At 36.3% G+C, this 11,580-nt stretch overlaps 1 protein-coding gene across 1 annotated transcript; it reads right to left on the reverse strand.

The window, feature by feature from the left end:
• Nucleotides 1-352: 352 nt before the first annotated feature.
• On the reverse strand, nucleotides 353-9,494 carry LOC118810884 (interferon-induced protein 44-like). Its single transcript, XM_036575011.1, has 9 exons — nucleotides 9,446-9,494; nucleotides 9,110-9,142; nucleotides 6,205-6,471; nucleotides 4,762-4,792; nucleotides 2,497-2,692; nucleotides 1,385-1,528; nucleotides 1,116-1,287; nucleotides 636-736; nucleotides 353-514 (listed from the first exon to the last, which is right to left on the reverse strand). Exons 2-9 carry the CDS (start codon nucleotides 9,132-9,134, stop codon nucleotides 353-355), a joined length of 1,098 nt encoding a protein of 365 aa, XP_036430904.1. The 5' UTR covers nucleotides 9,135-9,142; nucleotides 9,446-9,494.
• Between the last annotated feature and the right edge of the window lie 2,086 nt (nucleotides 9,495-11,580).

The following is an 11,580-nucleotide window of genomic DNA, read 5'->3' on the forward strand; positions in this document are numbered from 1 at the left end:
AGCCTCGGGAAAAGGTGTAAGGTATAACTCTTAAAAGTTACAGTTTCTTCACTGCTGCATTGGTTTCTGTATTTAAAAAATGTAAAAATATAATCTTACGAGGAGAATAATTATCATAAACCTGCAAAAAATAACCAATACACGTGTCCAACAGTGTAAAGTAACTACATCATTACAGAGGGATAGATGCAGGAACCCAGTACATTTTGTTCCCATTACACACCAAATATAAACATAACCTTCAACAAGACAAAGCTATTATGAACAGCCATATACTTTTTATTCATGACCACTGATCCTTCAAAACTCATTGTCATGCTGACTGTATCTATTTTCCTCATTCCACATATATTTATGCATTGGCACGTTTGGTCATGTAGTCATTAGCCCAGTGTACAATCTGTGTTAAGGCATCCAGCATGATGTGCTCATTCATACCGGTCTCCTCATGATAGTTGCACACAGGGAAGATGCAGTTTGTTGGGACACCCAGTGCATTACTGCATTCACGCATCTGGTTACACAGACGAAGACAGACACACATACACAGAGTCATTCATTTTCCAAATACAGTCCAGCAACTAAGAATCTCTTTATAGATGTCCACACAAGTTCTCACAAGCAAATGAACTCACTTTATCCCTGATCTTCTTGCTTTTGTAGACATCACGCAAATTGGCCTTTGTCATTGGGCATGCACGATCCACTCTGGTCAGGAAAACCACTTGAGGGATACCTGTACCATAGATGATCGGGAGACGAGAAAAACACAAGAAAAACTGACTTGTGGCAAAGGCGGCATCATATGACAGTGCCACATTTAAAGTAAGTGCTAGAGGTCTTAGCAATAGATGTGGCTGAGACACCTGAACTCAAAAAGTAACAGGGGTGTCCACATACTTTTGGCCGCATAGTGTAAAGTACAATGATGTATTATAACATTTCTTTCTATGAGTTGCAGAATTATATACTTGTCATTACGGATATAGTTATCAGGGCACATCAATATTTGTGATCTCTATCACATACGACATCTGCCATGACATGTTTATGGCAACGTTATGTAGGAGAGCTCAAGTAAAGTGTTACCAGAATTTTCTAATATGCTGACTCACCCATTTTGCTTGCTATGGCTCTGACAGCCTTCATCCTTTCGATGAAGTCATCTTTAATCAGTGCAAGCTTGTCTGCTGGTATAATGTTCACCAGGCAGTGCATCGTGTCATTCAGGGTTGGATTATCCCGGTAATATTTGTTTCCTTCAGACAGTGGGTATTTAGAGTTGAACTAAAGTGAAGAAAAGCAGAATAAGATGTTTCTGTGACACCAGCCAAAAACTAAGAATGAGAATTTTTACATATCTAAGAGAAAATTTTGATCTTACAGTGTAGCCCTCGATCACGTGTCCTTTCAGAGCACTGATGATGTCATCAGTGAGCAACCCTTCACACTTCTCCTTTTCTATGCCCATGATGTCATTGAAGGCAAAAGGAAACAATTCACCCTGCGCCACTGAATATTTCTGATACTGTAAAAAAGTGCAAAAAATACAATAACAATAATAATAATTATAGCAATAATAATAATTATATATTATGTACTCCTAAAACTGCACCAACACTATTTTTTACTAGCAATTCATATTATTCTAAAACATCTCATCCATTGTGCTGGTTGGTTTCTGGTCTCTGTAGCATTAAAAATTGCATGTCATCAATTGTTTACAGATAAAGTATGCTTTTTCTTTTTGATCTTCTCCCCATTCTCCTGACACCCCCAAACCCAGATTTATCAGATAATGAGGTATGATTCAAACACTCCAAAGAAGAGTCCAGTGTGCTTTACACCACTCCAGCTGACACTTAGGCTTGTGTGTTAGCAATGAGTGTGATTAAAATAATTAGGAGGGATGTCCACACACTTTTGGCCATCTAGTGTGCTTTGTCAATGAGTAATACAAATCTTTTCTAGTTAATTTAATTTCTTTTTAAATCACATCTTGAGATAATGAGTCATTATTTTTACTGAATTAGTCATAGTTTGAACCTGAAAACTCAAAGTTTCTTTTTTTCTGTTCAAATGAAAATGGGCTTCAATGAAATAAGCATGTGGTTATATTACACGGATCATATGTTAATTACAAAGTTAATTTGCATGGTAGTGCAACTAAACAGTCCTACTAAACAGGCCATCCCACCAGTACAAAGTGACAGTAGATGTTAGGAAATTAGTGCCTCTCTTAGTAAATCTCCCTGAAAAACTGATTAACAGAAACCAAAACTGGTTTTACAAGAAGTATTTGAGTAAAGAAGTAAAATATAAAGTTATACCAGCTGTCACTGCCAATTTTAAAGGAATTTTAGCCCTTACCGTTGATGTAATTGTCACTAATTTTTAATAAAAGTTAGCTACACTACATTTCAACAGGAGCCGTGATTATTATTAGTTGCTGTCCATTAAAGTTCTCATTCTAGCAGCTGTGTACCGTGTACTCACATAAATGGTGTGACTCGTAGAAGACTCTGCTGCAGCCAGACAATTGATGAATTGACGTCCTTCAAAAATAGTTTTGATGGTGTTTATGATGCTGGATTTCCCAGCTCCAACTGGTCCATACAGAAGGTAACGGAGCTCTCTAACTTTGTAGTTACTAATTTTAAAGCTCTTTAGTTTGCTGATCATTGGACCTTGTCTGGAGAAAAAAAAAATAAAAGTTAAGCTTTCTCTTATAAGGAAGCATGAGATAAACAACATTTCAGTTGTTCAAATATTCATAAAACAGTTCTGGCCTGAAAATTTTAACTTATTTACTTAACTAGTTCTAGAACGTTTCATCTAGCTAACAGGCGAAACAAATCCTTCATTAATATCACAGGCTATGAATGTGAAGTACTTATTTTATATGATTCACTGTCATTTGCATGGAAGTTATCCTCCTAAAGAGGCCACCCCCACCAGTGCAAAGTGACTGCAGATGTTAGGAATTTAATGCCTCTCTCAGTAAATCTCCCTTAAAAATCAGAACCCAAAACTGTAAGACGGTAATATAAAATAGTGAAGAATCTTTCGCCTGAATGCCTCACATACTTCAAATGTCCATGCTGAAGTTGAATAAAGCAATATAACCCAACTGCAGAGCTGCAGCACCACATTTTCGGGCTTGCTCTTTCTGCTCTTTTACACTATGGGTGTGTCTCAAAACCTAGTGAGCTCTCTCAGTAGCCGCTGTCAACATAGGCAGCTGTCTAAGTAGGCAGCGTTCCAACCGTCATCTATCCTTATAAGGCAGATAAATGAGACGCTCTAGATAGACAGCAGTGATGTCACCGCTTGTTCCCGCCCACTGCACGAGACCGGCGTTTACTTACCTCAGCCATCAGAATCACAGTTAGCCAACATGGATCTGCTCTGGCGGTTTATATAGCGATTTTAATTGTATTTGCTCTGAATGAAACAGCGAAATAGACAATAGTTGTGGTCAAACGTGGAAAGTATAGGCTATTTGTGCACCTTTGTGACTAGAAAAAGATAAATAAACAGAAAATCAGAATGACTTACATTTGAAGATGACGTCACTGCTTGGTGAAGCGCTTCTGCCCGCCATCTTCAAACAAAAGTTGCGCCGTGCTGCATCATGGGATTGCCTCAGCAGCTGAGAAAACATCCGATGCTCTCTTGATATTCGGTCTCTTGAAATGAGGCACCTCAGTAGGCAGCATATTTGAGATATCTAAGAATTGGGACAGCCTTCTTGTCGGGAGCGCGCATATTGTGACATAAAATGCTGTCTATGTAGAGCTCACTAGGTTTTGAGATATTTTGGAAATGCAGCCACATTTTCAACTGTCTTAAGAGTACAGGCAGATTGAACTTACATTACACTACTCTCATTAGAGGACAGAAACTATTTTTAAAAGGGAAACTGTGTATTAATTATCACATTTTTTGGTTCTTATAGTACTGGTGTATATTTTTGTGTATACAGTAAGACCACGATGAATATACAAACCAGTACAGAAAGACAAGACCACATTCACACCAACCACTGCTCATTTATTCACTTTTCTACAGTTCTTTATTAATTTGCAGTATACAGCAAAGCACCACAAGGAACATATGCTAGTACAGAAAAATCAGACCACATCAACTGCCTTTTTGTACTGTATATTCTAAGGGTGCTGCAGCTTTTAATATCAAACTGAGCCCTGTCCATACCCCCCAGATTATCTATAGACATTTTGCATAAATCTTTTGAATTGAGTTTAAGCTTTCCAAAAAATACTACGCACTGCCTTCCATGGCCCGCATGTAATAAAATGCGGTATACAGTAGCTACTGTATCCAGGTCAGAGAGTGTGGCACTGCGGTGGCAGTGGCTCTGCAGTTAGACTTTTCACATGGCTGAATCCCAAATGATGATATGTTAGAGATATTATGTCATGCATGTAGGGAATAGGGAGCTATTTGAGATTGATCCCAGCTTGGAACAGGACATACAACTGTGTTAGCTTGGTGCTAATAAGACTGGAAATCACATAGAGGCAGTAACTGAAATTAGCATTGCAGTAATTTGAGCAAAAGCACTTATAAAGCAAGGATTTTTGCATTACACACTGCTACTTTATGCTATAAGTGCATTTTGCTCTGGTTTTACTATGCTAATAACACGTAAGGTTGTGTATAAATATATAAATGTCTGTGTGGTTTTGACATTGCTTTATTTTTTATCACATTGACATGAAAGAATGGTTTTGGACTTACTTCCATTGCACTGTCCTCCATTCATTGAGTTCTGTAAGAAACACATGATGAAACAAGTAAAGCACTGTTTCGAACAACTTTTCATGGCTACATTTCTGAATATTTTTACTAGTACAACCTCATTTCCAAAAAAGTTGTGACGCTGTGCAGAATGTAAATAAAAATAGAATGCAATGATGTGCAAATCATATAAACCATGTTTTTAAAGGAAAATACTATAAAGACGACATATCAAATGTTGAAATTGAGAAGTTTTATTGATTTTTGAAAATTATATGCCCATTTTGAATTTAATGCCAACAACACATTCCAGAAAAGTTGATGCGGGCATGTTAACCACTGTGTTTCATCACCTCTTCTTTTAAAAACACTCTGTAAGCATTTGGAAACTGAGGAGACACTGCTGTAGTTTTGAAAGTGAAATGTTTTTCTATTCTTACTTTACCATTTACATTTCAGGGTCTTCTACCGAGATTTCTCCAGATTTTCTGAATATTTTAATGTTATTGTGTACCATAGATGATGACAAGCTAAAGTTCTGTGCTGTTTTACGTTGAGAAATATTATTCTTGAATTGTTGCAATATTTATGCTTATGCAGTCTTTCATAGAGTGGTGAACTCCTCCTCATCTTTACTTCTGAAAGACTCAGCCTCTCTGGGAGGCTCTTTTTATACACAGTCATGTTACTGACCTGTTGCCAATCAACCACCAAGTGGTTATTTAGCATTACACAACTTTACACAACTACCAGACATGAAATGTTGTCTTTGCACTATTTTCAATTAAATTCAGGGTTTAAATGATTTGGACATCGTGGCATTTTGCTTTTATTTACGTTTTGCACAGTGTCCCAACTTTTTCGGAAATGGGGTTGTAATAATAATAATAAGAAGAAGAAGAAGAAGAGAAGAAGAGGAAGAATTATAATGACTCTTTAATTTAGCATTGGGCAGGCTTCTATACAGCAAAATGAGCATTTTCATTTCTGTGGTGACCACTATTCATGACAAAAGTTCATTAATATTTTCTCTATATCCTACTTCAATCTCTAACATTACAATCAATGATTAACAGCTGTAAGTTGCAAGAATTTATTTTAAGCCCTGAATTCATCTTGAGTTTAAATAATAGTCCCCAACACTGAAAGAAAAGTCACTAACACTTTATTTGAACCTAACTTTGACATAATCCTGCCATATCATAACAGATTATGTCAGGCAATATATCATTGCCATGAAAATTGTCATGTTAGATGTCACAATGCATGTAACATGAGCTTTCATGACAAATCATGACGACATATGATACGTACCGCAGCATGTTTATGGCATGGTCAGATTGTTGTGATATAGCAGGGGTCAGCAGGGACTGTTCTATGTAGCGAAGAACAGTAACACCTTTGTAAATTCTCTAATCACTGGAGTGCAGAAATCGTACATACCAACAGTGACCTTGGCAGAGCATGAGACACTACCCACGGAATTTTTCAGGTTTAATGTATAGATTCCTTCATCTCCTTCCTGAGCATTTACTATTTCCAAGATACACTTTGTGCCAATTTGTCTAATTTTGTGCTTGTCCTGCACACATGCCAAGCTCTGGTTGTTCTTCTGCCACATTGCAGTGAATTCTTCTGTGTTTGCCTCACAGCGAAGGATAATAGTTTGTCCAAGTTCTACTTGTTTGTCAGCCAAAATAGTGACAAATTCTACAAGAAAGAAGAGAATATTAGAAAAAAAAACATAAAAAAACCTCATTTAACAGTAAATGCAACCATTACAAAGTTTCAGATAACTGGAGACAGGTAGAGCCTGCCTCAAAGAGGACATGAATTTTGTCCTCATGTAAAGAGAGGAGGCAAATATTTCTTAATAAATCACAAATGGTCTCCACAAGTCTTCACAATCATAAAAGTTCACTGTAAAATTGCAGTAAATGGCTGGCTGCTAGTTGCATTACATTGACAGCAATTTACTGTACCAAAATAACAGAAAAGAATAGTACAATAGCAACTGTATATCATGACTCCACAGTCATTTGCACCACATGGGACAGTCTTGTATCCTTTATATATACAAAATTACAGTAAAATAATGTAATAATAATAATAATAACAATAACCCTGTAGCCAATAACTAACTGTAACTTTGCATATGAAAAAAAATCAGACCTATAAATATGTTTATTATATGCACAAAATAGCTCACATACATTTTTAAAATCCAAATAAACGTTTGAACTTTGCTTGTAATGTGCTCAAACATGACCAAAAACTCAAATCTGGTAATAACAATGAACTTAACAAATTTGTCAACACTTCAGTGTTCCAGCATTAAAAAAAGAAAAACTTTAATAATGGCGTGTACTGGCACAAATTGCCAGTGCAACAATACGATAAGACCCTTAATTGACCCCCATAAGACACCTTAGTTGACGGCTTGGCAGAGGAATGCTTTCACCAATACAAATGGCTGGAGTTCAGTAAACAACATTGAAACTGAGTTTCATGCTCAGGTGATACAAGAATTATTTTTAAGCAACTAAAACCAGAGATGGGTCTGTAATCTAACACCTTTAAAAAGAATAAAAGAATCAAAGAATATCAACGAAAATGAAAAATAATAAAAAGGGATGAAAAAAGACTTCAGCGCTTGTGTGAGTTCTTGTGGAAAGAAGGAAAAGGCCTTCACTTTATTGAGCATCAAATGGCCCGGTCAACCTCAATGCGAATTGTCTCAAAACATCCCTTTTTATTCCCCTCTGGGGTGATGAGGTAATCTTCCTGCCCCTTTTTACACAATTCCATACCATTTTAGTCCCCACCTTGCACCTTTTTGGTAACCTTTAAACCTAAATGCATATGATGTCTTTTTTTAAAAAAAAACAAAAAAAAACCTTACTCTGGTCTGACTCTTACCATCCTGTTTCCTCCATACAGGGCCCTCGTGCACAACTCTCCATAGGGCCATCTTACACAACCCTCCATATTTGTACAAAGGTGTACCTCAGCTATAACTTAAACTGTCATCTGGTACAGCTCCCTTCTGTAAGCTTAGAAGCTCACCCCCCATTAGAGAGTACAGTGCATACAGACCATAGTCTGCCCCCCCTATATTACCTTTTTAGGAGGGTTCCAAGCTCTCTAGTCAACCAATAATTAGTTTACTGATTGTTAATCAGGGAATGTTTTATCCAATCTTTTCCATCAAAATGATGTTAGAATACATGGTATTATGGAGTTCATGGAATTCCAGATTTTACATCAAAATCTGTTTGCATCAGCCAGGAGGATTAGGCCCAGTCCCATTTCTTGTTTTTACCCCTACATCTTGTTTTCGAGTGTCACCCTAACCCCTTTAAACTGAGTTACAAGGGGTAGTGGTTGAAATCTTGCTCTATGAAATGGGACAACCCTCAGATAAAACATTGCTTCATTAACAGCTACTAGCGCTGCTCTGTAGGCGACCCAGCGCATCTTCAGTGATAGCAGAGAAGGGAAAGTTCAGCTCCTCACTGCTGGGCTTTAGTTACATTTAGGGCATCATATGATTTCAAAGAGGTATAAGACAATTATTTATTATCACCCACCCCTAATTCTTCATTGATATGAAGCTGAAGTCAGATATTCACCAGTTTCTTGTTCGAATTTTCCCGTTCCACCTTAAATCGTGCAGCAGTTACATTCTGGCGCTTCAGGCATCAACACTGCTAGACTATTTAAGGTGGAACAGGAAGTTAGCTAGCTACCAAAACATTAGCATGCTATTAGCAATTTTTATGCTTGTTATGAAGAAAACAACCATAATACATTGAAACTAAGATAATACAAAATTCTCACATTTGTGGGTTTCTTTGGTCACTCGCGCAGCCATCTTGCCAGTTTTTCTTTTTTTCACTCTGTTTGGAGTGTGACTCTAAAAAACCTCCGTTTGGAGGGCCATGTAGCCCTAACACTTCGCCCTACCCCTCTATCTCAACAAAAATTGGGACACCCTAACCCTAGATGTGAACTATGTGAACTTTTAGAAATGCAGAATTAGGATTAATTACATGTGATTGTCCCTGTGTGGGGTACAGAGTTATTGCATGAACAAGAAGAATCATGTCATCACTGTTTAGAGGTTAAATTATACACATTATGACATTTGTAATGATTATTACTGGTAATGGTAACATAACAATGAACAAAATGTGTGACATGTTTATGTCACAGTTATATTAATGTTATGTAGCAACGTTCAAGTAAAGTGTTGCTAATTATGCTTCTCGATATTGTCAAGTATGTCAAATTGTACTGTAAACTAGAAGCTAAATTAGACATTAAATTGCTTAAAACTTAAACTTACCAGGTGTGGACTGTGATGATCCCATGTTTGAATCTATGTAATTTAAGACAAAAAAGAGATGATGTTATTATATTACTTAACCCTAATATTAACCAAAACCTAATCTTAAACCTCACCTTGGCTCTAATCCTAACCCAAACCTCAAGCTCAAACCAACACCTAATTCTAATCTTAACCTTAAGATCCCTAAGAGCCTTAAGCTCCAGTTACAGAATAAGTGTTGTTGAGGATGTTGAGATGGTCTGTATTATTCCTGTTACATGTTCAGTGACTTTTCAGGTTAAACATCTACAGGTATGAACTTGGAAGCTCCAAATAACCACATTATCAGGTTACCAGATTTCCTCCAGATCCAGCCTTGATGTCTGCAGTTCTTAACAAACGTACTTCGTCTTGTTTCTGTTTACATATTCTAGAAGGCTTGGTGTGAAAGTGGAGCAGGTTTAGCAGCTTTAGCAAGTTTAAGCTAACCGAAGGCTTTGGAATGCTGCGCTTCAGTGACCAGTTGCACCAACTTTACATTCAGCTGAGAGTTTAAACATAGAATAGTTTAAATGGTGATCACTATGTTTAGGTTAGCTCATTAATAAATCAAAAACACAAACTTACTTTTAAAGTTGAGCTTAGTAGTTACTAAAAATATACAACTCAACTATTTTGTCATTGGGGTTTGTTTCCTACCTAGAATTGAGAGAAAATGTAGACTAAACATGATTTCCAGTCGTTCATTACCTTTAATGCTACAAGATACTCTAAGACTGCACTAGACAAGGAATTGCACTAATTTTTCAAAAATGCCTATGTAATAAAATTGTTATTACGAGTGGTTTTGTTGTGAAATGGTTCATTGTAGAGAAACTTACCGACTCAAATATCATTACAATACTGGTGAGGTGAATCAGGGGTCACAATGGCTTCCATGCAAATGTAGTCATTTTATTTAAGTTCCAAAATGGCATTATTGTTTATTTACCATTCCAAATAAGATGCCAAAATCATAGCTCAAAACTATCATAAACAATGTCTCAGGCATCAAGCAGCATACCAACAAACATTTTGTGTTATAGTTTTCTATGAGGTTGCTTTAAGAGGCAGTAAACGCTGCGGACGTCTGGAACCTGACTTGGTAAGGTTCTGTAGAATAGCATTACATCAAACATCAAACATCTGCATGACTTTGTGTACATAATTTGATTACGCAGACATTCTCTTTAATCCATATCTAAGAAACTCATCTTGCATTAATCCACACAAAGTCTTTATCTTAAAGCTATTTCCCAGCAGCTTGACTCACATTTTATATGTGTGAAGTGGTGCTGATGTGTCTGACTGTTGATCTGTGTCTACAGGTCTTTCTGCCTTAACATTTATACACATGCTCTCGTTCTACTTTCACTTTCAGTTGTATGAAGTATGTATGGGAAGGGCTTGTGGGAAGGTATAGAGAAAGTAGGAATGCACCCAAATTTTGGCCACTGAAATTTTTGGCTGAAAGAGAAAAAAGGCTGAAAAAGAGCAAATAATGAAATATATCTATAATAAAGACACTCAACCTTTTCATGTCCTCACCAAGAAAAAAAGAAATGGAATTCTATTTATTTATTTATTTTGGGGCAATAATAAAAACAATAGGTGTTTTTTTCTTTTGACCCCAACATTTTTAAAATATTCATGTCTATCCAACAATCGAGATGGCACTTTGTGGCATATATAGTGAGTCAAAATGTGCTCTACCAAATGGTTAAGCAGAACATTAAAGGGTCAAGGAACAATTTGAATAGTAATGAAAAAGAGAACATATTTATTTATTATTATTGACAACATATTTATAAACACTATTTACTCACTTCACTCTCCTGCACCAGTTCAGCACAGATGTGTTCAAAAAGTTTGAGCAGCACTAGATCAACAGTGAAAATGTACAGCATACACTCAGTACAACAGACGTCATTGAGAAATATGGTTTTTAACATCTAATTTTGAAAATTGTCACTGCAAACACATAAATTCATGAGCCTGCTCAGGTTTACTGTGGTGTCTTCTCTAAACGACAAACACTAAAGTGACTTGTAGTCACTAAAGTGACCTTGCTAGAGAAACTTCAGGCTGCTAGGCAGGAGTTCCAAAGTCCGTGTTCTTTATATATTAAAAAATAAGATGTTTTCCATCGCTATAGTGAAGATGCTGTAGAATTCAGCTTTAGATGCCTTTGGGAAACCATAAAGTATTCATTTTCTTTACAATTTCACAACTTTTAATAAAACTTAATTCTGAAAAGGTTGGGACAGTATTTGAAAGGCAAGAAATAAAAGAATAATAAGTAATTTCTTTTTTATTTATGTTAAATAGAAAAAAAGTACAAAAACACAATATCTGACGTTTTACTTGATTAAATAGTTAAAAAAAATGCTCAAACCATCTTTTTCAATGTCAAAGTTTTTTTTTTGTTGCTGTTTTGTTTTTTGTTTGTT

The sequence above is a fragment of the Colossoma macropomum genome, unplaced genomic scaffold (genome assembly GCF_904425465.1).
Source record: "Colossoma macropomum unplaced genomic scaffold, Colossoma_macropomum, whole genome shotgun sequence".
Taxonomy (NCBI): Eukaryota; Metazoa; Chordata; class Actinopteri; order Characiformes; family Serrasalmidae; genus Colossoma; species Colossoma macropomum.